This window comes from Callionymus lyra, chromosome 13 (genome assembly GCF_982586985.1).
Source record: "Callionymus lyra chromosome 13, fCalLyr1.hap1.1, whole genome shotgun sequence".
Taxonomy (NCBI): domain Eukaryota; kingdom Metazoa; phylum Chordata; class Actinopteri; order Syngnathiformes; family Callionymidae; genus Callionymus; species Callionymus lyra.
In genome coordinates, this window is record NC_141830.1 from 16,290,608 (window position 1) to 16,315,435 (window position 24,828).

General features: G+C 37.3%; 2 protein-coding genes and 1 long non-coding RNA gene across 3 annotated transcripts; all 3 read left to right on the top strand.

The window, feature by feature from the left end:
- Positions 1–2,048: 2,048 nt before the first annotated feature.
- On the top strand, positions 2,049–8,856 carry dhdds (dehydrodolichyl diphosphate synthase). The gene is made up of 9 exons (XM_087805617.1): positions 2,049–2,089; positions 2,360–2,440; positions 3,276–3,392; positions 4,038–4,180; positions 4,923–5,039; positions 5,114–5,215; positions 5,294–5,408; positions 7,091–7,198; positions 8,099–8,856. The coding sequence occupies exons 2-9, from the start codon at positions 2,378–2,380 to the stop codon at positions 8,333–8,335; spliced, it is 1,002 nt and encodes a 333-aa protein (XP_087661743.1). The 5' UTR covers positions 2,049–2,089; positions 2,360–2,377; the 3' UTR covers positions 8,336–8,856.
- A 3,047-nt stretch (positions 8,857–11,903) lies between these two features.
- Positions 11,904–14,413, top strand: LOC148067546 (uncharacterized). The gene is made up of 6 exons (XR_015713238.1): positions 11,904–12,062; positions 13,119–13,136; positions 13,217–13,246; positions 13,361–13,405; positions 13,600–13,656; positions 13,727–14,413. It is a non-coding gene; the product is annotated as an uncharacterized LOC148067546 (long non-coding RNA).
- A 4,448-nt stretch (positions 14,414–18,861) lies between these two features.
- On the top strand, positions 18,862–24,828 carry LOC148067547 (uncharacterized). The gene is made up of 5 exons (XM_087806397.1): positions 18,862–18,978; positions 19,027–19,091; positions 21,216–21,436; positions 22,134–22,219; positions 24,027–24,828. The coding sequence occupies exons 1-5, from the start codon at positions 18,862–18,864 to the stop codon at positions 24,171–24,173; spliced, it is 636 nt and encodes a 211-aa protein (XP_087662523.1). The 3' UTR covers positions 24,174–24,828.

A 24,828-nucleotide genomic window follows, 5' to 3' on the forward strand; every position in this document is an offset into this window, starting at 1 on the left:
GTAAACCATCTCTCAAATCATGAATGTGTTTTATAACGATGCCCAATATAATAAACAATATAAGCAATAAAGTAAATAAGAATATACGCGACTCACGACAATATGACTTTATTTTCTTATATTAATATAGTATTATTCAAAAGCCACAACACGAATCAACCTGAGTACAGTTAAAGACAGTAATAAAGTCATATTGTCGTGAGTCGCGTATATTTTATATACTTTATTGCTTATATTGTTTATTATATTGGGTGTCGTTATAAAACACATTGATGATTGGAAAATGGTTTACAAAAATATGTATATTTAAAAAGGAAATAGAGTCAGGGAAAAATATATAAAACATAAAATGATGTCCAGAAACCTCAGTAATTCTATATATATATATAATATGAAATAAACAAATACAGGTACAAGCAATAAATATTTAGGAAGTTATTATCATTTAAGATATCTTATATTTCAATGATAAAAAGGAATAAAAAACATTCAGTATTAATATAACACTACAATATAAAAACTATTCATTTAACCCCTGTCTTGATTTTCTGGAACTCCTGTTGTGTTATCAGTTTTATCTTGACCTTTAAAGTATATTCTTTATTGAATATTGTTTTGATTGTTAAAGCGCTTTGTGACCCTGGTCTGGAAAAGCGCTATATAAATAAAAATTACTTACATACTTATATCAGGGTCAAGGTGACCCGAAAGGCCCGAAAACAAACGTGTTTAAGATATCCCGCTCGTTGTCTCTGGGTCAGGAGGGGACGACCTCCCTGGCCTCCACAAATACATATGCAGTGGTGGAGGTCGTTCATAAAAGTGTCTTAAGATGTTTCTTAAAGGAGTCAGTAGATCATCAAACACAGAGGGAGAGGAAGATCGTTTCAAAGCTTAGGAGCAACAGCCTGGAAGGATTTCTCTCCTCTGGTCCTGAACCGTGTTCGAGGAACCATCAGTAGATTCTGATCCACAGACCTCAGAGCCCGAGCTGGGGTGTAAGGCTGGATCAGATCACTGATGTAAGGAGGAGCCTGACCATGAATAGATCTGAAAGTAAGAACCAGAATTTATTAATTTATAGCACAGAATTTCCACATCATCATCATCACTGTTTACATTTTACAAGGATTATTTTTACAAATTTAATTTTACACTAAATTTATTAATGCATTGCAACAACTTTTTTTTTCCAATGAATAATAAATTCAGTGTGGTAATATATTCAGTATTAAAAATTCAATGTAAAAAATGTCAATGATTAAATGAAGTATATAACAATATTTAATGTCCATCAATCCATTGTAATTATTCAGTGTAAGGAATTAGGTGTAAATAATTCAGTAATTTTTTATTTATTTGTATAGCCCTTTTCCAGACCAGGGTCACAAAGCGCTTAAACAATCAAAACAATATTCAATAAAGTATATACTTTAAAGGTCAAGATAAAACTGATAACACAACAGGTGTTCCAGAAAATCAAGGAAAAGCCTGAACAAATAAAAACGTCTTAAGATGTTTCTTAAAGGAGTCAGTGTGTTAACATCTGGTCATTAAGTAGGGAAGTAAATATTTGAATTTCTAGTACTGAATCAAAATCTGATTCAAAATCAGACATAAATTTAAAAAAAAAAAACATCAGATTTGAAGATGTTAATATTTCTGCTGTATATTTTTGTGTTTTTAATGTATCAATAACGTCAGTTTAAAATTTAACGTGTGAAAAAAAAATCAATTGAAAATTTAAAGTCTGATTAATTCGGATTAAAATCATATTCAAAGTCTGGCGGCAAACAATGTGAGTACTTTTTTTAAAAAAAAAACGAATACATCTAAATAGAATAAACCAAAAAACATTAATAGTAATAGTTTCGCAGTAAGCACAAAATTATTTAATTGGAAACATGTTTTTGCAACCATATAAAACCAGTGAATACATTATAATTGTCAAATTAAAAAATATTACATTTTACAAAACAAAATATAATGAACTCTCCAGGACGCCCTCAAACCGGAAGTCGTCACTTCATCGACGTCACACCCTCCAATGCGGAAGTAGTCGTCATCGCGAAAAGCCGTGAGCTGGAAGGTTTGTCTAATGTGCGAGATCGATCCGTATCTGACTGAAGATGCTCTTGCGACTTAGTCTTCTCAATGAATTGAGCCTGACATGAATATCGTCCATTGAAACGCGTTGCTTGTTTTTTTTTTTATTTCAGTCACATGCTTGGTAGTGGAGCAGGTCTCATGATCTGTGTATCATAGCATGTATTAGAATGTGATCATCGCGTCCATGTTTCTCTCAGATCCTTTATTTTACAGGTTGAATTATATATATATTTTTCATTCTTCATTTTAGACATTTCAAAAGCTGACCATGTCCTGGATAAAAGAAGGCGAATTGAACTTGCTGGAAAGGATTTCAGCAAACATCCTTAAGGTTCGTAGCGTTTTCATGCTTTTTTTTTTTTAACCCTGTCATTTGTTTCATTTCTGAGCTAAAACTATGATGTTTAGAATCACTTTCAGTTAATTGGTTTCGTTATTACATCTGTACTTTAACCCTTTGCATTTATAGAAACTGTTAGTTATGGATCTTTGTTAAAAAAACAAAACAAACCGATGATTTCATATTATTTAAGAAGCTATTGCTTTCCAAGGTTTGACATAACATCCCAGCACCCAATTTTTATTTTTATTGTATACAATAAAGGAAAAGGCATGTTGTAAATCCAAATTATACACTTGCTTGATGGAGTCTACTGACTCATTAAAGAAACATCTTAAGACGTTTTTATTTGTTCAGGCTTTTCCTTGATTTTCTGGAACTCCTGTTGTGTTATCAGTTTTATCTTGACCTTTAAAGTATATACTTTATTGAATATTGTTTTGATTGTTTAAGCGCTTTGTGACCCTGGTCCGGAAATAGGCTATACAAATAAAAATTACTTACTTACTTACTTACTTGCAGCTGGTGACCTAATAATTTTGATATTGTGTATTAAACAAATGAAGAATGCAAAGTAAATAAATCCATCTAAATCTATAAAGAAAACATCAGCCATAAAGCTTTTGTTTTGCCTAATGACTTATGCGTAATGACTGCTAGAAGTCCGGATTCATGTGTGACCAGAAAAGATTATCTGAAATGGTTGGTTTTACAAAATATAATCTGTGTCATATTTAGACAAACGCCAAATGTTATGACGCGTTGTGCCCTTACATTCTTAATATGACAGTCTTTATTGCATGCTGTTAATGTTGCCGTTCTACAGGCCGGACCCATGCCGAAACATGTTGCTTTCATTATGGATGGAAACCGTCGTTTTGCTCGCAAGACGAACGTCGACCGGCAGGAGGGCCACATGCAGGGCTTTAACAAACTGGCAGAAGTAAGATAAGCTCATTTAATATACATTTAATATGTCATATTGATAGCAAAGTAGCATATGTTGCATGTTGCTCATAGCATTAAAGTAAAGACAAATAATTGATTAACAGAGGGGAGCAGCAGGTTTGATGTTTGTGTTGTCAGATGAGTTTCAAACGACTTTTATTGACTCTGGAGAGTAAAGTGTACTCTTCGATCATATACTAATTCTCCTGCTTTAGTTCCTACCAGACATTTAAAATGTGTCTAATTCTGATCTCCAGTTTGACTTGGAGATTAACACATTACCTGACCAGAAAGGTAGTAGTTCAATCATTAAGGTTACATTTTTAATCCATTATTTTTAATTAATATATGATTTAATAATATATATTTTTTAAATGGCATGTTATAGTTACATTTTTTTGTCGTTTTTAATTCTTAAGCTGCTAGAAAATGTTTTTACATGCATTTCTAAAACACTTCACTCAAATCAAGAAGCAATGAAAATACTTAAATGAACTGCGTTGTCATTGTATTCTTGAAACTTAATTCCTTAACCTATATAGTTGGAGAAATTTAACTTGTTACTTTAAAGGATGCTCTTCACAATTTAGAATGTTCATTTTCATATTTTTGACCATGTTTAACCCCGTTCTGCTTACAGACGCTACGCTGGTGCAAACATTTAAACATCCCGGAGGTTACAGTGTACGCGTTCAGCATCGAGAACTTCAAGCGCACCAAAGAAGAAGTGGACGGGCTGCTGGAGCTGGCCAAGCAGAAGTTTGAGAGGCTCTTGGATGAACGGTGAGATTCCTGTCTTTTAATTGTTAGAATTTAATTGATTTGATTATTTTTTCTCAAAACTTTTTTAATTCCAGTCCGGTTTAAAAAAATAAGAGACATTTTCAAGTTTCACCACCAGGGGTCCCCCTAGAAAACTTTTCACTTTTTTGTCTCATTTCTTTACACTGTTCATGTATACCCTGAATCAAGTTTCTAATAAAGGTTGGCCTGAATCTTAACTGTGTTATATTAGGAGCAGCTACCTGATATTGGGTATATTTTGATAGAATATTGACTTGTTGTGTCCAGATATGAACTTTTCCAATTGCTTATAAAGACTTATTTTCGGGTTCGTTCCATTTGACGACATGTCCATCGCTAGTACTTTGGTCAGTACTGGTCTTTGTTTATACAACTGCAATGGCCGTTGTGTTTTTACACTCCTCTCAGCTTGTGTGATTAACCTTTAGAGTTCAAATTCACCTTTACTTTCTCTTGGCATATACTCTACTCATGCTGAGTTCATCCCTTTTCAAGAGCTGTAGGAAACTGATGAATGAATAACGGAAAATTGGAAAGGATATATATACTGTGTATATATATATATATATATATAATATATTTTGCCATAGGAATGTTTTCAACAACAAAAAGCAATTCAATCCTTAAAGGTAGCGTCCAATTGTATTAAAAAAAAGAAATGTGTTTGAAAAGTTTGCCTTTTTTTTTAATTTAACGACAATTCTTTCTGCTACGACTGCAGGGAGAATCTGGAGAAGCACGGCGTGTGTGTCCGAGTTCTTGGGGATTTGAATATGCTGCCATTAGACCTTCAGCAGCTCATCGCCAAGGCAGTGCTAGCAACCAAGGCACACAACAAGTATGAATACCTTTTGAGATACTTCGGTCCGTAGGAACGAAGGATGTGAATCATTTTTTTCTTGTTTTCCTCAGATGTTTCCTCAACGTTTGTTTCGCCTACACGTCGAGGTATGAGATCACCAACGCCGTGAGGGAAATGGCCTGGGGCGTGGAAGAGGGTCTGATCAAAGCAAGGTACTGAGACTAACATTAGTTTTGGAAGGAGAATAGAAGGATGACAAAGATGATGACCAAGTTGTTTTGTTTGTCCAGCGATGTTTCCGAAACATTACTGGGCGAGTGTCTGTACAGCAATAACTCTCCAAATCCGGACTTGCTCATCCGAACCTCTGGAGAAGTGCGACTCAGTGACTTCCTTTTATGGCAGGTGAGATTGACAAGTTCTGTTTTATTTTTTAAACAAGCTTTTACCTGCCTTTTTTTGAAGTGTAAAGTTTCAAATAGAGTGTTTGCGTCTTGTTAACTCGATGCTAATGCCTCATGCAATATAACAGATTCATTATCAATCTTCTATGCAGGTGTTGTAGTCGGTTAAAGTAAAGTTAAAGGGTGGGATGCATACATGCATACATACATACAGACATGCGTAATACACAAGATAATCACAAGAGGGGATGACTACTAAGAGGATTGCAGTGAGGTGGTCAGTTACTCCGTTAAAGTCGCTAGCAGGTGGATTATACATCCTTACAGCTCCTAACAGGAGAGCGTACTTCTGTAGCGAATGGTTTGATTTTGAACAGACGTGCTTCGTAAAATTAAAGCCCTCTAGATATTAGTTTAATGAAGCTCTTCACCGCGATGTAGCTATTTCTGGACGACCCATCCCGAGAGTCTGTGACTGTCACATGACCAACAAACTCCTTCACAGCAACGGGGTCAGATATGGCGTTGAGGGGATTTTGACGTGTCCGGGAAGTAAACGGTTATCCTTCATGTGACATGTGGAAAAAGAACTACACAGGTTCCGTGACATTGCTCTTATTCCTTTGTCAGGGATCCCAGATATCAAACATTTGGTTTGAGAGCCATTCTCACACCCTTGCCATTTGGCAGTTCTCACGCTTATGTTTACCACTTTAGCTCTACATTGATTTTTTTAATGCTTATAAATGTTGGTCCTTTTTTGGTAACAACAACATCATACTGCTGTAAATCTATCAGTTGTTTGGGTTTTCATCTATCGAGTGCTGTCCTCTAATCTGGAAAGTTATCATTAAAAATTAGGATAAATTCCCAAAACGCTGTTCGGAAGGAGGAAATAAACTTTGAGCTTTCCAATTAAGAGCAGCGCATATCCCTGATAACCTTCACAGTCACACTCTTTACTATCGAAAATCGACGTTTGAATCTTTTTTTATTATTATTTATTAGATATTTTGACATATATTGATTGTTTAAAACTATTTCTCTAATTTAATTTTACCTATTTATTCTTCTTAAGACATTTTTATGTGTGCAGGCTTTTCCCTGATTTTCTGGGACTCTTGTGTTTGTCTTATGTCTCTTGACCTTTAAGTATATATTTTAACTGTGTATTGATTTTGATTGTTATAGCACTTTGTGACCCTGGTCTAGAAAGGCTCTTTACATATAACCATTACTTTGGTCAATTACTTACTAAATGTATATTTAGATTGTCCTCCAAAAAAATCAACTGGCAGGTTTAAGATAATAAAAAATAAAAAATAATAAAGGTTCATAACATTGGAACGTAGAATATTGGAGAGATTGATGATTAATATTTTAGTTCTAAATCATACATTTCGTTGTCAAAGATGACAGGTTTATGTTGTCATCATCCCAAGTTACCAATGAAAAAAGCATTTCGTACCATCTTTTTTTAACTGATTGTCAACCAAGAAGGTTTTATTACTTCCACAGCATAAGCAACATTCTAGTGATGCAACTACTTGAACTGTACACTTACTGTGTTTTACAATTTCTCTCATTTCATTTGACCTAACTTGGACCCCTTATATTAAATATACTGGTGAATTTGATGTTGAATGTAAGGTTCATCTATTTTTTCCTTTCTCTCTTATGCAGACTTCTCACTCATGCCTGGTATTTCAACCAGTTCTCTGGCCTGAGTACTCGTTCTGGAATCTTTGTGAGGCCATTCTCCAGTATCAGTTAAACCATCGATCAATTCAGGTAAATCTAAGTGGGGTGAAAAAAAGGGTTTTCTTTCTTTCTTTTAATTGAGACAAAGTTTGAAACTCAAGTTTTGTTATCCAATCAAGCATCCAACTTGTTTCTGTCCTCTTGGATTAGGGTTGCAACTGTCTACTTTTATATGGAAAAAAATTCTTGTGTTTTGTGTTCTTTCCATTTTTTTCCATCATGATAATGATTTCCCAAATGAAATTAAATAAAAGACATTTGTCTGTTAGTGAATTGTTACTTCATGCTTTTATCTTTAACACAGAATCCTATTTAGCTTCACCTTTAATAGACTAAAAAAGTATATCTATAGTAAGAAAGTAAGTAAGTTATGGGTAATTGTAAAGCGCCTTTCTAGACCAGGGTCAAAAAGCGCTTTAATACTATCATAATATCAGCATAAATAGTTGTGAAAACAACTTTTTCAATACTAGTAGCAGGAGCCGACTTCAAGCGCTGCCTAAGATTTTTTGTCTGTTGCTCTAAAAAGAACAGATTACTCTGAAAATTATCCCAACCCTTAGTCAACATAAGTGTGATATCCCTTTAATAAGGTCTAAGGTATGTAGTCAAATTTTATTTTCAAAACTTTTTTAGTCACATGAGCTAAAAGCGTCTGGTTAAGGGATCATGAAAATCAGTTACTATTCTGATTTTAAAAAAAAATGAAAACTTTGGCGCTTTTCTAATATATTTCCTTCATCATTTGTGCAATTATTATCAACAATATAAGAGTTTTAAAAACAAAACAAAACTTTGGCGCTTTTCTAATATATTTCCTTCATCATTTGTGCAATTATTATCAACAATATAAGGGTTTTAAAAAGAAAACGTGATTTTTGACCTTGCCGTTAATAAGCTGTCTATTTGTATTCACGTTGTGTGCTTCAGAAAGCGCGAGAGCTCCATCGAGAACATCAGGACCAACTGCAGCTGGAAGCTGACCGAGCCTCTCTGGCCGAGCACGTGCAGGGGAACGGGAAGCCGGCGGACGTCCAGAGACGACAAGAAGCGCTGCAGCACTACGTCTCCTGTCGGGAAGAACGAGTCCAGGACTTCATAGCTACTCTGAAGCGGAAAAGAGACTCGTACTTTGACGACTTGTGCGACGGCACGATATTATCTTAGCTAACCCCCCCCTTTCTGAAGAAATATGGATGTAATCTCCCACCCCTGCCAAAGGAGCCCCGAAGAAAAGCATTGATTGAGCAGCAGCAGAAAATGGTTTAAAAACCTGCTTATTTGAAAAAGGATGAGAAGGATATTTTACCCCTATGGGGCGCTAAAGTCATACTGATATTTATTAAAGAGCATTTGAACAGTTCTGAAAGGAGACATCTGCTCAAGATGTATGTAAAAATCCTGAACTGTTTCTAATTTTAAGAGTGAAAATTTGTATTGTCAGGGTCAAATGTATCGTCGAGGGTGAGATCATGACTAACTTCCTTAACGACAAAGTGCTATATGTTAGATGTTATTGAATAAAACGCGGTTTCCTTCATATTCGCAAGTACGCTCATCTCGGCTCATGTATAAATGTGTTTGAATCACAATAACCTTAACATTCAACCTGTGACTGTCAGAAAACGTGAGAGGACTGAAACAGCCAAAAGATACAGTTGTGAAGATATATTAAATATTTTTTATCACTCTGGCTTTTTTTTCTTTTTGTTCTTTTTGCTGTTGTTGTCCTGATCTTCTGGGTTATCCCCAGCTAAGTCGCTTGTGTCCATAATCCTCCTTTGCACATAACCACGAGTAAGTCAAACTGTCCTGTCAGTCTCGTATAAGAAGTCCAGATACCAACGAGTGTGTTTTAAAAAAAGATTTTGGTATTATTTATTAGAGAGAGCATGTCAATCAAAAGGATAACCTCAAAATACTTTTCAGTGTATATATATATATATATATATATAAATATATACCAGTATTTACCACATTCCATTGGCATGTCAAATTTGGTGTTTATAAAAGAGTAAATACTTGACAGACATAAGTAAATAAAACACGCACCGAAGATGTGTTTTTAAAAAATATTTTGATATTATTTAGTAGAGCGAGCATGTCGGTCAAAAGGATAACCTCAAAATACTTTTCAGTATATATGCTGCGGCTCCATCTGCCTGTGAGAAGATCCACACGATGACAGCTCGACTTCAGAATCAACATCCTGACGCCTTTATCATCATCTCTGGAGATTTTAATCATGCCAACCTGGACTCTACTCTGCCTACTTTCCATCAGGCTGTGGATTGTTTCACCAGGAATAACAGGACAATTGACCTTCTTTATTCCAACTTGAAGGACGCGTACAGAGCCAAACCTCTTCCTCCACTTGGAAGGTACGATCATAACCTGGTCCACCTTCAGTCACAGTACACTCCTCTGGTGCAGAGACAGACTGTGACCACTAAGACAATCAGAAAGTGGACACCAGCTGTGGAGGACGCCATCAGAGACTGGACGTTGTCGCCCCTACTAAGACTGTCCGCTGTTACCCTAATAATAAACCATGGGTAACAAAGGAGGTCAAGGATGTCCTTAACAGGAAGAAAGTGGCTTTCAGGAGCAGGGACAGGGACGCCATGAGATCAGCTCAGCAGGAGGTGAAGCGATGCTTGAGGGAGGCAAAGGACACCTACAGGAGGAGGTTGGAGGAGAAGCTGAGCCGAGAAGAAATGAGAGAGGTATGGGATGGTGTTAAAACCATCACTGGACACAAGACCAAGGCCTCTCTGACTGCAGTGGACACGGTGGAGGAGGCAAATGGACTAAACAACAGGTTTGAGCAGGTCACCTTACCCTCACTGCTGCCCGCCTCAGGACCTGCCCCACCTTCTTGTGCCCGCCCCAGCTCCACACAACCACTTCCCAGCTTCACCTCACTCCAGGTCCAGGATGTACTTTGGAGGATTCATCCACGGAAGGCTTCACCATCTACACTTCAGACTTCTGCTACAACTCAGAGCTGAGTCTCGTCCAGAAGTATGCTAACGAACACTGCCATTGTTGGATGCATCAGGAACAACAGCGAAGACGAGTACAGGAGTCTGATACGTGACTTTGTGGACTGGAGTGAGAGGAACCACTTGCAGCTGAACACCTCAAAGACCAAGAAGCTGGTCTTGGACTTCAGGAGGTCCAGGACAAAGCCACGTCCAGTGATGAGGTGGAGATAGTTGACAACTATAAGTACCTCGGTGTGTGGCTGGACAGTAAACTGGTCCTGCAACACAGAGCATGTATATAAGAAAGTTCAGAGTAGACTGTACTTTCTGAGGAGGCTCTGATCATTTAATATCTGCAAGAAGCTCCTCTGCATGTTCTACCAGTCTGTGGTGGCCAGTGTCCTGTTCTATGCTGTGGTGTGTTGGTGTGGAAATGTGTCCAAGAGGAGTGTCAACAGGTTGATCAGAAAGGCTGGCTCTGTGGTTGGAATGAAGCTGGACTCACTGGTTACAGTTGCTGAGAGGAGATCATTGAACAAACTACTGTCCATCATGGATGATGACAGTCATCCTCTCAACACTGTCATCAGTGAGCAGAGAAGCAGAATGAGAGCACGAATGCTCCTCCCCAGGTGCAAAACAAATAGACTCAAGGACTCATTCATTCCTCGGGCTATTAAATTGTACAATTCTGAGTTCGGGGGCAGGAGTGGATTGAAAGTATCTGGATGTTGTGTTCTATGTTAGTCTTTGTATCCTTTGTCTTTGTTATTTTTCTTTGATCTATGTTCTTTGTCTTTAGCTTTAGACTTAGATTGTATCATCTTGTTCTATCTCTTTATTTCTCTTGTTCTTATTTTATTTTGATTATTTTATTTTTTTTTATTTTTTTTTATAAAAGATTGCTGTATGTATTGGCTACTGGAAAAAAAACAATTTCCCGAAGGAGACCTCCTGAGGTTTTTTACCTTACCTTACCTTACCTTATATACCAGTATATACCACATTCCATTGGCATGTCAAATTTAAGGTAAGGTAAGGTAAAACTTTATTGATCCCTCAGGAGGTATTTGGTGTTTATAAAAGAGTAAATATTTGACAGACATAAGTAAATAAACCACGTACCGAAGATGCGTTTTTAAAAAATATTTTAGTATTATTTATTAGAACGAGCATGTCAATCAAAAGGATAACCTCAAAATACTTTTCAGTATATATAGATAGATATATCTATCTATATATACCAGTATATACAACATTCCATTGGCATGTCAAATTTGGTGTTTATAAAAGAGTAAATACTTGATAGACATAAGTAAATAAACCACGTACCGAAAATTAAAAAAAAAAAAAAAGTTTAGTATTATTTATTAGAGGGAGCATGTCAATCAAAAGGATAATCTCAAAATGGTGGTATATATACTGTATATATATATATATATATATATATATATATATACTGAAAAGTATTTTGAGGTTATCCTTTTGATTAAATATATATTATATATATATAATACATTATATATATAAATATAATATATATATATATACCACATTCTATTGGCATGTCAAATTTGGTGTTTATAAAAGCGTAAACACTTAGTGACGTCTCGGATTTTTTGAGGTCACCGAGCGCCCCTCATGTCTTCCTGTGTCTTTAAGTGTGTGGGCGGAGCCTCGAACCATGTGAACGACCCCCAGCCAATGACCAGCGCCTGCACGCTGAACCGGTTCAGACCGGTTTCGATCTTATATTTCACAGTATAAACTACAAAAACATTGGTTTGCATTAACACTCGCCATTTTCTTCTGCTCAGTGACGGTTGTGTGTCGTCCCTGCAAAAACACTTGTTCTCACAGAGCTCGTTTCTGTGAATTTTTCTCGCAAAGTCATGGGCAAAGCAAAGGTAATATGTTTACTATACTTCCTTTATTTCCATCATGTTGAGTTTGGTGTGTTAATGTGGAGGTTAAAACTGCGTTTCAATTTTTTCAACCCCCCCTCACCCCCCCGTCTGTCACCACCATTGATAACCGTTATGTTGTGGCGGATTAATATGTGAGCCCGAATGTCTTCTTTTTGTGACGTTAATCCAGAAAATATACATGTTTTGTTTTTTCTTCAAATTCCCACTTTGAAAATAACCTGAAGGAGTCAAATCTGGTCGTGTTTACACCGAGGCGCTAATCTCCCGCGCAGCAGAAATGACAGGCGGCGGACGATTCGCATTGACAGCATCTTTCCTGTCATTCCGTCGACTAAAAAAAACACGAAAATAGATAAACAAAAATGCGCTTATACAAGCATAATTAAAACTCAAGTATCCAGTATTAAGCGAGGAATTATTGTTTGTTAAATGAGTTAATCCGTATGTGCCCTTATTTCTTAAGTGGGGGAGGGGAGGATCTATTTTTTTTCCGCCAGTTTAATAAAACGACGTTTTATTTTTATTATAGTAAATTTACCGATTGAATTTTAATTTTTTTAACCTTTTTAACGATTTAGCAAGTTTTGGCGGAATTGTTTTTAAAGTGATGCAAATTCACATGTATGACGTGACGCTATTTAAAAATAGTCCATCTTGGATTTTTTTTTTTTTTTAATGGATTTCTTTTTTTTTTAAATTCTAGGTTGTTATTAAATCGCTGCAGACTCGTGTTCGTCTGCATTTGTGTTTTTTTTTGCAGATTAGTAAAGACGTAATCTTATCAATTTGCTAACAGCTGTCTGTCTGCGCGCACTGATACAAGACAAAGGAAGCTGTCATGGCGCCAAAGCGGTTACCATGGTGACAGCGCGGTTTGAATTCAAATATGCGCGCCAACTTTAGTGTGCGCGTCAGCGCTTTTGTTTACAAACGCAGTCTGTGCGCAATTATGGTTCTTAAATAACGGAATGTACTTAAAATTAACGGATTTGTTTCATTTTCTAAAACTCTTTATTGTTGTTTTTTTTTCACCAGGTTCAGGTTGCTCCAGAGGTACGTAGAAAAACTTCATTTTTCTTTAATCATTTTCAAGTTTAATTAATTATATTGTTTGTTTTTTTGTGCAATCACAGAACAGGAGATCATCTCTTCGTCTTGCTGGGGTAGGTTTTTTTTTTATATTTAAACATTCTTTTGTCTTTTTGGATTATATTCAAGGATATTTATTTTCGCAAATATGGGTTTTTAACATATTCCTTTCGTTTCCGTCTTAACAGAGAGCGAATGCTGCTCCCTTGGAGAAGAGAAAACCTGCTGCAAAGGTATGACGGTGAAATGCAACTGAGTATTTTTGTGTCACGATTCCTAACCGTCACACCCCTCAGATTGAAACGTGTTTATTGCGCTGGTGTGACAGGAAACGGTCTATGGAGAGATGACAGGTTTTTTAATTCTGAAACATGATTTTCTTCTATTTAACTTTTTTCCCCCCCCATTTTTGTTGTTTTTTTCACAGAAGGCACCAAAGGCGAAGAAGGCCAAGGCATCAGAGAACGGCAACCCCAAAGCTGAGGTTTGTCACTCTTCGGTGAAAGATATTTGACTTAAAACGTGTTTTTAAATGTTGTTTTTCCTTTTATTAGGAGCCCAAGGCTGAGGCAACTGAGGCAAATTGAACAATCCTTGATGTGCTCACTCTGTGTACTTGGTGATTGTACAGTTTTAAATAAGTATTTTTTACCAAGTTTTATATTACGAAATGTCATTTATAGGTTCATTTTGGGCTTGCACGTGATGTTACAAAATTTGCTCTCACAATTTCTCATATCTGTTTTATATCCATTTAAAGTTACCGTCCATATCTCGTAGACGTGGCATGTTTTAGTTTGTCTAATGTTTTTTTTTTTTTTTTTTGTAACTGCTGAGTAGTAGGTATTTTACAACAAGATGGATTCCGAGTCTAATTTTGAAACTTAAGGCAGCTAAAAACATGTTAAAATTCCAAAGAGGAAAGAAGTCACTTCTCTCCCCTTTGTGTTTTAATGTTAAAACTAAAAACAATTGTCTCACCAAATGTTTGACACTGTTGTAGTAAAAAGCTCTTGATCAGGTTAGTGTGGGGGGGGTTTCATTTTAGGCTTGGCGTTAAAATACATCCCACTTCTTCCAAAAAAAAAACATTGGGAAACTCATTCGATAGAAAGTACTGATAAGTTATGCTTTATTATAGAACAGACTTATGACAACGTGGATTGATCTTAATGTACTTAAATGAAAAATGTCAAAATGTCTTGCTTTGTTGTGAAATAAAAAAAATATATAAAAGTGAAGGATATGACATAATTGAATGTCAGTGTGTTTTCTGGATTCTTTCAAAGTTTTTTATCTTCTTAGTACTCGTTGGTGGCAGGAAATAATTCCGTCTTTCTTGACTGGCGTAAATGTGTAGTTAAAAAAATTTTTTTCATTAGTATTTAATGTAAAACTGAGTATATTACTAATATATATATAACTTCACCCGAACTCTTTGTTCAATGCTTGGTTGTAGAACCTAAAACATTTAATTTCTAATTTTTGTAAATTAGAATAGAAAACAACCTGAAAGTATGACAGCATTGCAACTGAATATTGTTTATCACATAAACAACAGTATGAAAGTAAGTAATGATTAATTCTCGTTTCTAGATCAGGGTCACAAAGCGCTATAACAATCACAATAATATAAGACACATTTAAAATATATACTTAAAAGAGCAAGACACATAAGACCGATACAGGAGTCCCAGAAAGTCGGGTAAACACCTGAACAAACAGGAATGTGTGACAAAGAAAAGATTTATTACTTTAGTGTTATAAGGTAAAGATCTTTATAATGAATAATATTCACCTTTGTGTTTTTTTTGGCTTTTTTAAACACTGCACAGGCAACAGCTATTGAACTTAAAAAAAATCTCCCAAAAGAAAATAGTGTTTAATGCTCACTACAAATGTATAGTCATTGATTTAGAAAATCAAGCCATCCAACCTAATGTCTTCTTAATACCTTAAGTACATTATTAAGGTACTTTCATTTAAAATATTTTCTAAATGTGATCAAGGCACATTTGCAGAAGTTGACAACTGGTCTTTTCATAAAGAGTGGCAAATAATACACAAATAAAACGTTTCAAAACAAATCTGATATAAAATAGCACTTTTGAACTTGTGTATAAATATAAGGTAAGGTAGAACTTTATTGATCCCTCAGGAGGTCTCCTTCGGGAAATTGTTTTTTTCCAACTAGCCACAGCAAATACAGCAATTTTTCATTAAAAATAAATCAAAATAAAATAAGAACAAGAACAAAGAGAAATAAAGAGATAGAACAAGATGATACAATCTAAGTCTAAAGATAAAGAACATAGATTAAAGAAAAATAACAAAGACAAAGGATACAAAGACTAACATGGAACAGAACATCCAGATACTTTTGCTCCACTCCTGCCCCCGAACTCAGTACAATTTAATAGCCCGAGGAATGAATGAGTCCTTGAGTTTATTAGTTTTGCACCTGGGGAGGAGCATTCGTGCTCTCATTCTGCTTCTCTGCTCACTGATGACAGTGTTCAGAGGATGACTGTCATCATCCATGATGGACAGTAGTTTGTTCAGTGATCTCCTCTCAGCAACTGTCACCAGTGAGTCCAGCTTCATTCCAACCACAGAGCCAGCCCTCCTGATCAGTCTGTCCAACCTGTTGACACTCCTCTTGGACACATTCCCACCCCAACACACCACAGCATAGAACAGGACACTGGCCACCACAGACTGGTAGAACATGCAGAGGAGCTTCTTGCAGATGTTAAATGATCGGAGCCTCCTCAGAAAGTACAGTCTACTCTGAACTTTCTTATATACATGGTCTGTGTTGCAGGACCAGTTTACTGTCCAGCCACATGCCGAGGTACTTATAGTTGTCAACTATCTCCACCTCGTCACCTCTGATGGACACTGGACGTGGCTTTGTCCTGGACCTCCCGAAGTCCAAGACCAGCTTCTTGGTCTTTGAGGTGTTCAGCTGCAAGTGGTTCCTCTCACTCCAGTCCACAAAGTCACGTATCAGACTCCTATACTTGTCTTCGCTGTTGTTCCTGATGCATCCAACAATGGCAGTGTTCGTCAGCATACTTCTGGACGAGACTCAGCTCTGAGTTGTAGCAGAAGTCTGAAGTGTAGATGGTGAAGAGGAGAGGGGCCAGTACTGTCCCCTGAGGTGCTCCTGTACTGCACACCACAGTGTCAGACATGATGTCCTTCAGCCTGACATACTGTGGTCGATCAGTAAGATAATCTGTAATCCAGGAGACCAGACCAGGGTCCACATGCATCTGTGTCAATTTGTCCTGGAGCAGAGTGGCTGGATGGTGTTGAAGGCACTAGAAAAGTCCAGGAACAGGATTCTCACTGAACCGCTTCCTTTATCCAGGTGGGAGTAGGTCCGATGCAGGAGGTGGAGGATGGCATCTTCCACACCAACTGCTGGCCGGTAGGCAAACTGCAGGGGGTCTTGCGCGTGCTGGACTTGTGGCCTAAGATGTTTGAGGACCAGCCGCTCTAGTGTCTTCATCAGCTGCGAAGTCAGTGCCACCGGTCTGTAATCGTTTAGCATGCTTGGTCTGATCTTTTTTGGGACTGGAACATTACATGAAGTCTTCCACAGAGTTGGTACTTTCCCCAGCCGTAGACTGAGGTTGAAGACATGCTGGAGTGGCTCAGCTAGTTCAGCAGCGCAGGTCTTTAGCAGTCGAGCAGACACCTTATCAGGACCAGCAGCCTTCCCTGTATATACTGCCAGTATATATATATGAATCAGAATCCTTTATTGTCCCGCGAGGGGAAATTCGTTATATGATATACATATGAGGGAGTATATACAATATACCAGTAATTTAATTTTTTGATGTCATTATTTTTATTCCATTCACAAGGAATATAATTAAATTAGTTTCTGAGACACTGCAAAGAAATAAATAAGTCTGGAAAAATGTGTTATCTTGATCTTTAAAGTATGTACTTTTTTGAGTATTGTTTTGATTGTCTTTGTGACCCTGGTCTCGAAAAGCGCTATATAAATAAATATTACTTACTTACTTACTTACTTACAAAAAAAAAACCCAATAATAATACAATTAACCTCATTGAAGCAGATGAAATGTAACGATTGAACCAAGAAAAATGTGTATTAAGCTCAGCACTTTTGTGAATACAGTCTAAATGGTTGAGCACCTTGAGGGAGAAACACTAGTTACGGATGAGGCCAGAGAGAGTTTACGAAATAAATCCTGTATATTTATTTTAGTCTTTTCTATTTTCTGAAAACCGTTCAAAAGTTTTAAAAAGTCACTATTCCACGATCAATAAATCGAACTAAAATAAAAATGTCCACAAGGTTAAATTTCAATGAAATCCAGACAGAACATTCCAGCACAGAAGTTGACATTTGTAAACTGTGCTCCACTCTCTCCGAAATGACGAAAGTTGTAGCCTTAGCCAAAGACAAATCAATTTCAAATAATGAATGAATTCACCAAATATTGACTTTTTTTTCCCACAAATGAGAAATATAGATAAGCAAATAAACACTCAAGGTGATACCTTAAGATAGAAACACCACGTCACGTGGGGAACAAAGAACAGAAATAAAGATCACCTATAAAACACCCAGGTCGAAATGGAACATGCCAACAATCACCCCCCAAAACTACCCGATTTAAGGTCCCTCTGCTTCTCTCCCAAAACCTGAAAGTAATTTATTTAGAATATTCACAAATTTCAATCTTGTGTTGCATAGAAAGTATGAAAGTAATCAAGGAAAAGATCACGTGACAAACAAATCTGGAGACTTAATAGATAAAGTTTGGCTCCAGTAAGACTTACGTGAACATATGGATGTGAGGAAGAGTAAACAAAAAGCTAAGCTTTTTTTTTTCAAATATATATTATATTTTAATTATGCTTGTGCTTATGAATTTATTGACAATATCATCCTCATGACCAAAATACAGGTGACGTTATGTAGATGAACAGTAGGTGGCGACGTCGCCCGTTGAAGACCTTGACTAATTGACAGCGTTTCTCCACTAGAGGTCACTGTCGGGCTTAATATCTTACAAGTTTTAAAAAGTCGGTCAAATGTGACGCTTTGTTTTGATGCCATTAAAATATGACACGCTTGACGTCTGTGTCAGCGATCTGTAGTCAGCTGTGGTGCTCATGAGAACCGCAAGTCCTGATATCTGAAGGAAGGAACAGGATCAAGAGAAAGAAGCAACATTTTTTTAAATTGTCAAATTTTTCATGAACAGTTGGAGAAGTAAACAGCCCACAAAGTAGTTGTTGTGTCAGGTTAAAAACCTGGGGTGACCATAAATTAAGGGTGAATTATTAATTGCGCTGTCGGGCACTTACTTTAAGGGTAGTCGTAAGAAGACACCCGGAGATTCATGGCATAGATGATAGACCCAGAATATCCCTCCAAGAAAAGATAAAAGTTGCAATTTAAGAGACGTGTTGCCAAAACACATCCATATAAAATCTTGTGAAAAAATAAATATTTTTATCAATAAATTAAACTATTATTAGGTTTAGAGAAAGAAAACTCCAAACACTATTTCTATCTCAAAAAAGATAATATACTGTATCAATGTTGTGCAAAAGTAATTTAAACATCGCTCGAATTTATTTCAATCTACATTTTAACAATATGAACTTCCTGAACTCCTTTCTCCGATCAATACACATGTGTGGACCGGCGGACGAGTCCACTCTGCGAGGAAACGCGGGGGTGCATGTGCTTGACATGAACACTGAAGTGAGCTGGAGACAGTACGCTATATGCGGCCCCTCCCCCTTCACGGTATACAACATGCCATGGACCATATAAAACACACGTCTCTATGCATAGGTTACACTGAGCTCAAGCCCAGAAAACATACAGAACAAGGTCCAGAGCCAGGTCCAAAACCACAGGTAAGAAGTTTTGTGTGAACTCTTGGTCGCGTCCCAAACTGAAAATTTATTTTTGCCTTTTCTTGTTTTAGTTTGTCATTATAAGTAAGTAATTTGTAAAGCGGAGACACCTTTGTTACTTAAGATTCAGACCCACAATATTGAACCCAAGTAGAACCAGATTTTCTAAATGATAAGTATTTTGTTTTTATGACTAAAGATGTTTTATTGTTTTCATTTTTTAATTTTGTGCTTTGACAACAAATGCAACATATAGAGTCACTCGTATTTTGTAGAAGTGCCCAAATAGGCCTTAAAACAGGCTTCAAACTATATATTTTCTTGCAGCAAAAGAGGGTGTGACGGCTGGACTACTTGGGATGTAAAGACCGGAACAAAATGTTCTTAAAAAAAGAAAGAAAAGTGTCCTAGTACCCTCTTTATGCCCTGAATTTATTCCGAAAAACCCTTAAAGTGAATCAATGAAATTGAACAGATGACAATTGTTATCATGTTAATTTGTATTAAATGTTTTTAGGATTTAATTGTTACACCAGAATTTATATTGCATTTTAATTTAAAATGTTTGTGTGTGTATATCTATATATTTGGAATTACAATATTAAACTGATTAATTCATTTTGAAAACATTTATAAGATTGATTTAGATTGTTAAACAAAAATCTATTCAAAGTTAAGATATTTTAAATTCAGTAATGAAATTGGGATTAAAAAAAAAAAAATGTAAATCTTATATTCAGCCACTCTATGTGTAGAGCGCACTGATGTTCTTCCATATAGACTGCTTAGATGCCACGCTCTCTACAATAATGGTACGTGCCAAAGGGAAGCCCGGCTTCCAGACCAGACATCACCGCTGCTGCTGATAATGATGTAATGTCACACATAGAGCTCAGAGGTTCTGTAGCTGTACTGAGGTCTGTTTGGGGGCTTTTGTCTGCCGGCCCCCCCAAAGTCCTCCATTCTGCTAGGGATGAGCAGTGGCGAGGAGAAAGTGCTCAATAGGAGGTGGGACTTGGGGGTAGAAATAGCAGAGTGGAATCTGATTGGCTGTCTGCACTAAAGTACAACGTGTTCTCTGTGTTTTGATGTGACAAATACTGGCTCTGATATAAGGCGACCGTTGTTTTAGTCATTTCTAGTAACCTTTCCCAGATGCAGAAGTCAGTGACACATGTTTTTTACCCTTTTTTTTTTGCTTTATTGTTTCAATGAAGGGCAGGTGATCTGCCAGAGTATGTTGTACAAATGGTGGAAGATATCTATTGTAGAATGCTTCCTTATTGTCTTGATTTTTAACACTAATATTCACAAAAAAAAACAAGATGCTTTAGTGCATGTCAAGGCATGCAGCAGAAACTCATTATCCATCTTCCTGTGTTGTCAACGCAAGTTTACGGGTATAGTTTTTGACGAACCGGCAGATACTACTACTACTACTACTACTACTATAGTATGAACACGCATGTGGGTGACGATGCATACTTCAAATTTTATTGAAAAAAAACCTTCGCTCTTCCATTAAATTGGGTATATTTCCCAGTGTTGTTCTTTGGTTGTCGGTCTCATGATTGATAAAACGCAGTTGGTGAAAGGAAGTGTTGGATTTACAAGGCTAGTATTGTTTATCCCAAGGTTTGCAGACTAATCAAAAAAACGTAATCGCAACTTGTTCAGTTAAATAAATTACTTTATTCAAATATTATTTCAATTCTTGTTGTGAGAAAGAATTTTAATACCATCAAAAATAATTAATTATCCAGCTGGAATTTCTGGAATAATTATCTAAATAAAACTTCCTTATTTATTTTCTTTTAGTACATCTGTCTGTTTGATTCCTTTAAATATACAGCTCTAGTAGTAATGATCTTGAAAAAAGTCTTCTATCTTTTATAAATCAACGCCAGCTAAAATAAAACCGCAGGTTAAACTCAAATGACCACATCAGGCTGCTTATGTAATCCAGCTCTGATATGCTTGATCCCTTTAAAAGACAGTTCCTCGCGCTGCTTTTTGTTTATTCGCGTCATATTTCTCATGTACTGAGATGTTATTCTACCTTTTAAGGTGGAGCGTTTGATCGTCAAAAGAATGTAACCGCGTGAGTATAATTCATCTCGGCAGTGTTGTGCATGTGTCAGAAGTGGGCGTGTCTCCTGGGCGAGCCCGCTCATCTGGTTGGGCGACAGTGGGACTTTATAAAGGTTCCGTTCCGTGTTGGAGCTTTAATCCACACAAGTTTCTTTTTTGGGCATCTGGTGGGACTGTCGTCGAGGTCCGGGCCAGGTCTGCTGGCGCTTCGGGGCTTCTTCCCCCTTTTCCACCCTTTAAAAAAAAAACAAACGGTGAGGCGCCCGTCGTTTTAAAACTTTGTCCAGGATCCGATCTTTAACTTGTGTTTTAAATTCTGTCTTGCTTCCACCTTAACCTTGATCTTGGTGTGTTGACCCCCCTCCCAGCTGGAGTTGACCGCCCCAATTATTGCGCTTGTCTTCTGCGTCATCTGTTCCTGATTAGATGGTTGAAGATGTTTCTGATGCTTGCATTTCTACTTCCTTACGCTCCGTATTCTGGGTATATTTTAAGAAATATTTACCCTTATTAATTATGAATGGCATTAGTCATGACTGGGTTGTCACATGCATCAATGGAAGCTCTGTTACAGTCTTTTCTTGTGTGATTTAAATGGAGGAAAGTTCCTAGAAGTCTTTGCAATAACTCATCGTGAAGTAGGGCGATTTTTAAAAATGATCGTTACTGCTGCGTTTGGTTAAGTTCAGAGGCGTTTGCTTCAGGCAAGGGATGTTCCTTCATGAACTCATGGATCAGTTGGTTCTCTATTAAAATCCGATGCTACTGGGTTTCCCCCCTTTTTGTCTTCCTCCACATAATCCTGAATCTGCCATGACGAGAATAGCTAATGAAATCGCATTATGAGGACAAAGGAATTGCATTGTTTGGTTGTTTTTTGTTTTTTTTTTAAACTCGGAAAAATGTAATCGCAATCTGAATTTATTCCTGGCACTTTCGATCTGGTTCTAGGTCTGCAGAAAAATAAGCCGTCACCAGCCACAGACATGATCATCAGACTGGGCCGACTGACTCCCGGATACTTCCGCCTTCTACAGGTTAGCGCAACCTTTTTTACATTTGATCGCACTATAACGCACAATAATTGCGTTTTTAATATGACAAAACTGCTTTGAATGAGGTTCAGGTTTCACCGAAAATGTGCAAAATCTAGGCAACTGTTCATGTAACGCCTGAATATATATATATTTTTTTTTAAGTTTTCACGAGGATTTTCAGATGTTTTGACCTGAATTCATTGCACGCCAAAGACGTGAGATAATAAGTCAACGTCGGCAGCTTCTCGTCGCCCCTCGTCCATCTTGTCCACAGGATCATCAAAAATCTTTAATGGAAACAGGCGTGGGGGGGGGGTCTATTTCCAGTGTCTCCCCAAGCTCCTTTCTTAAAAGGACCACTTTCCCACATTGTCATGGCAGAAAGTAAAGCGTCTCAAGGGCTTGCGTAAACCTGACTCCCAGGTGCGACATTTTAAACAGGCTTTAAAACCCATTAACACTCAGTGCTTAATGGACCAGGTCTGACGCATCAGTTATTGCCCAAATTTCCCAAATTGTCGTCTACATTCTGTCAATTAGTAATCGCACGCTTCCCCCCCTTAATCTCACTTGGGGGGGTTCTGTTTTATTACATAACCGCAAATCTACTTTCATCTGCGTCTTCATTTTTTAATTCGTGGTGACGTGGATCATTGTGCGACTGCTTCCTATGTTTCTCTAGCACCCCCCAGCTGTCTGGATAATCCTCCTCCGACCTTTGACCTTCCATATGTCTCGCCCTTTGTGTGCAGTTACAGTTTACATATTTACACCCAAGTCCAGACAAAGGCTGTCAGTTTGATTTTTGACAGTTCAACGGATCGATGGAAGTCTTTGGAAAACATGTAACATGATGATATGATGCTTATTTTTACTCAAATGACTTCACAATTGATACACAATAGTACGTCAAAATGTACACTATCTATGTTTTGACAACATCTCACACGTTAACTCGTGCAATTTACAACTTTGGTCAAAATATATATATTTTTTCTTTTAGAATGAAAAGGAACCAAGAGATGATGGTTTTTTAATTTTTTTTATATTCAAACTTTTGTATTTCACTTTGTAAAAAGAATCTTTCATTCTTAATGTGTTCTTTTTAATTATTCTACTCTGTACTGATTTTTCTGTCATTTTGCTACCAATTTGAAATGTAAATGGATCAATTGGTATATTTTTCAGTCTCACTCATTATCATTTTTATTTTTTTATTTAGAGGAAAAAGCCATTTCCTCAGCCTCTTTCAAGGTGGGGTAGGTTGTCTTCAAAACGGCATGAACCAGCTGCTCAAAAGACGCCCACGTTCAGATTGTTTCCTAAAAATGATTCTTAATGAATTAGCTTTAACTGGAGTATGAAATCCTCAGTTTAGTGTTCTGGAAGAATGTTCCAATGCATCTTTTTAAATGTATCTTAAATCAGATTTGAAATGTTTTGTATCTATTGGGTGTTATGAACCAACTTCAGTCCTGTCTATAGTCCAAGGAGGGGAGTTAAACCATTTGGGTGGTCTTTGGAGTGTTGACTTTGGTGTGTTGGCAATGTTTTAGCTCATTGTTGTGACTCAACTATGTGACCTTTTGGGGGTCAAAGGGGAATTTTCGTGTTTTACAAAAGCACTTTCAGGTTCCTGAAATAACTTGGTTCCCATGGTGAAAACATCTGGTCAAAGTGTGTTTTACCCTCACGTGCCGGTTTAACTGCATCTTCTGTTGATAAGGCTAACCTGTTTCTGAATGGCTCCCTGTCTTAACCCACTGACCTTTGACCTTGGCTGTGCTTTTGCTTATCGTCCGTGTAGAGACAAGTCGCCGGCGAGGTGCAGACGTCCCCGCAGAACCGGTCCATCAACCAGCTGGCCATGATGCTGGCCATCATGGGCCTGAGCATGTCCTACTACAGTGCCAAGCAGATGACGGAGAAGGTCCAGGCCCAGCAGACGCCGTGAAGAGACCCCGTCCCAATGTTGAACGAGCCAATGAAACGTGAAGGATGACAGAACTGTTGGATTTCAAGATCCTTAATGATCACACTATGAATTCGGGGAGGGCGGGGGCACACACACCAGGAGTTTTAGGGTTACCGCTAGTATTTTTAACCTGCACATACAATGAGGGATTGTGGGATCACACAGGTTCAGGGTCATTGCATTGGTAAACACTTGCTGAACCTCCACGCTATGCGCTTTAAGAAGAGGCTCTTCTCCACAATACTGTGAACTCAAACCGGGATGCTTGTCATCCTCTCTAAGGGAAGTGGAAAAAGCAGTACCATTGGAAACGGGGGGGGGGGGGTGCCAGACCTAGATATGGGAACAAGGTTTTTACCCGACGACTCAAACTGTGGGATGTCAGTCCTTAGATACGTGCACGGTACTGCAGAACATGTTTTTAACTGCTACAATCAATGTCTCAAAGTAACTGAACTTTAACTCACTACTTTTTAAACGCTTACTTGTTAAGTTACTTTTGCATCCCGTAAAGAGCTCGTCCCCGTCACCGATGTCTCTCCGCGATGTCTATAATGCGCTACTGGACATTGCATCATTAGAATAATTAAATATTGTTCCTTTTTAAAAGCTGTAAAATGTTGTTTATTTTGTA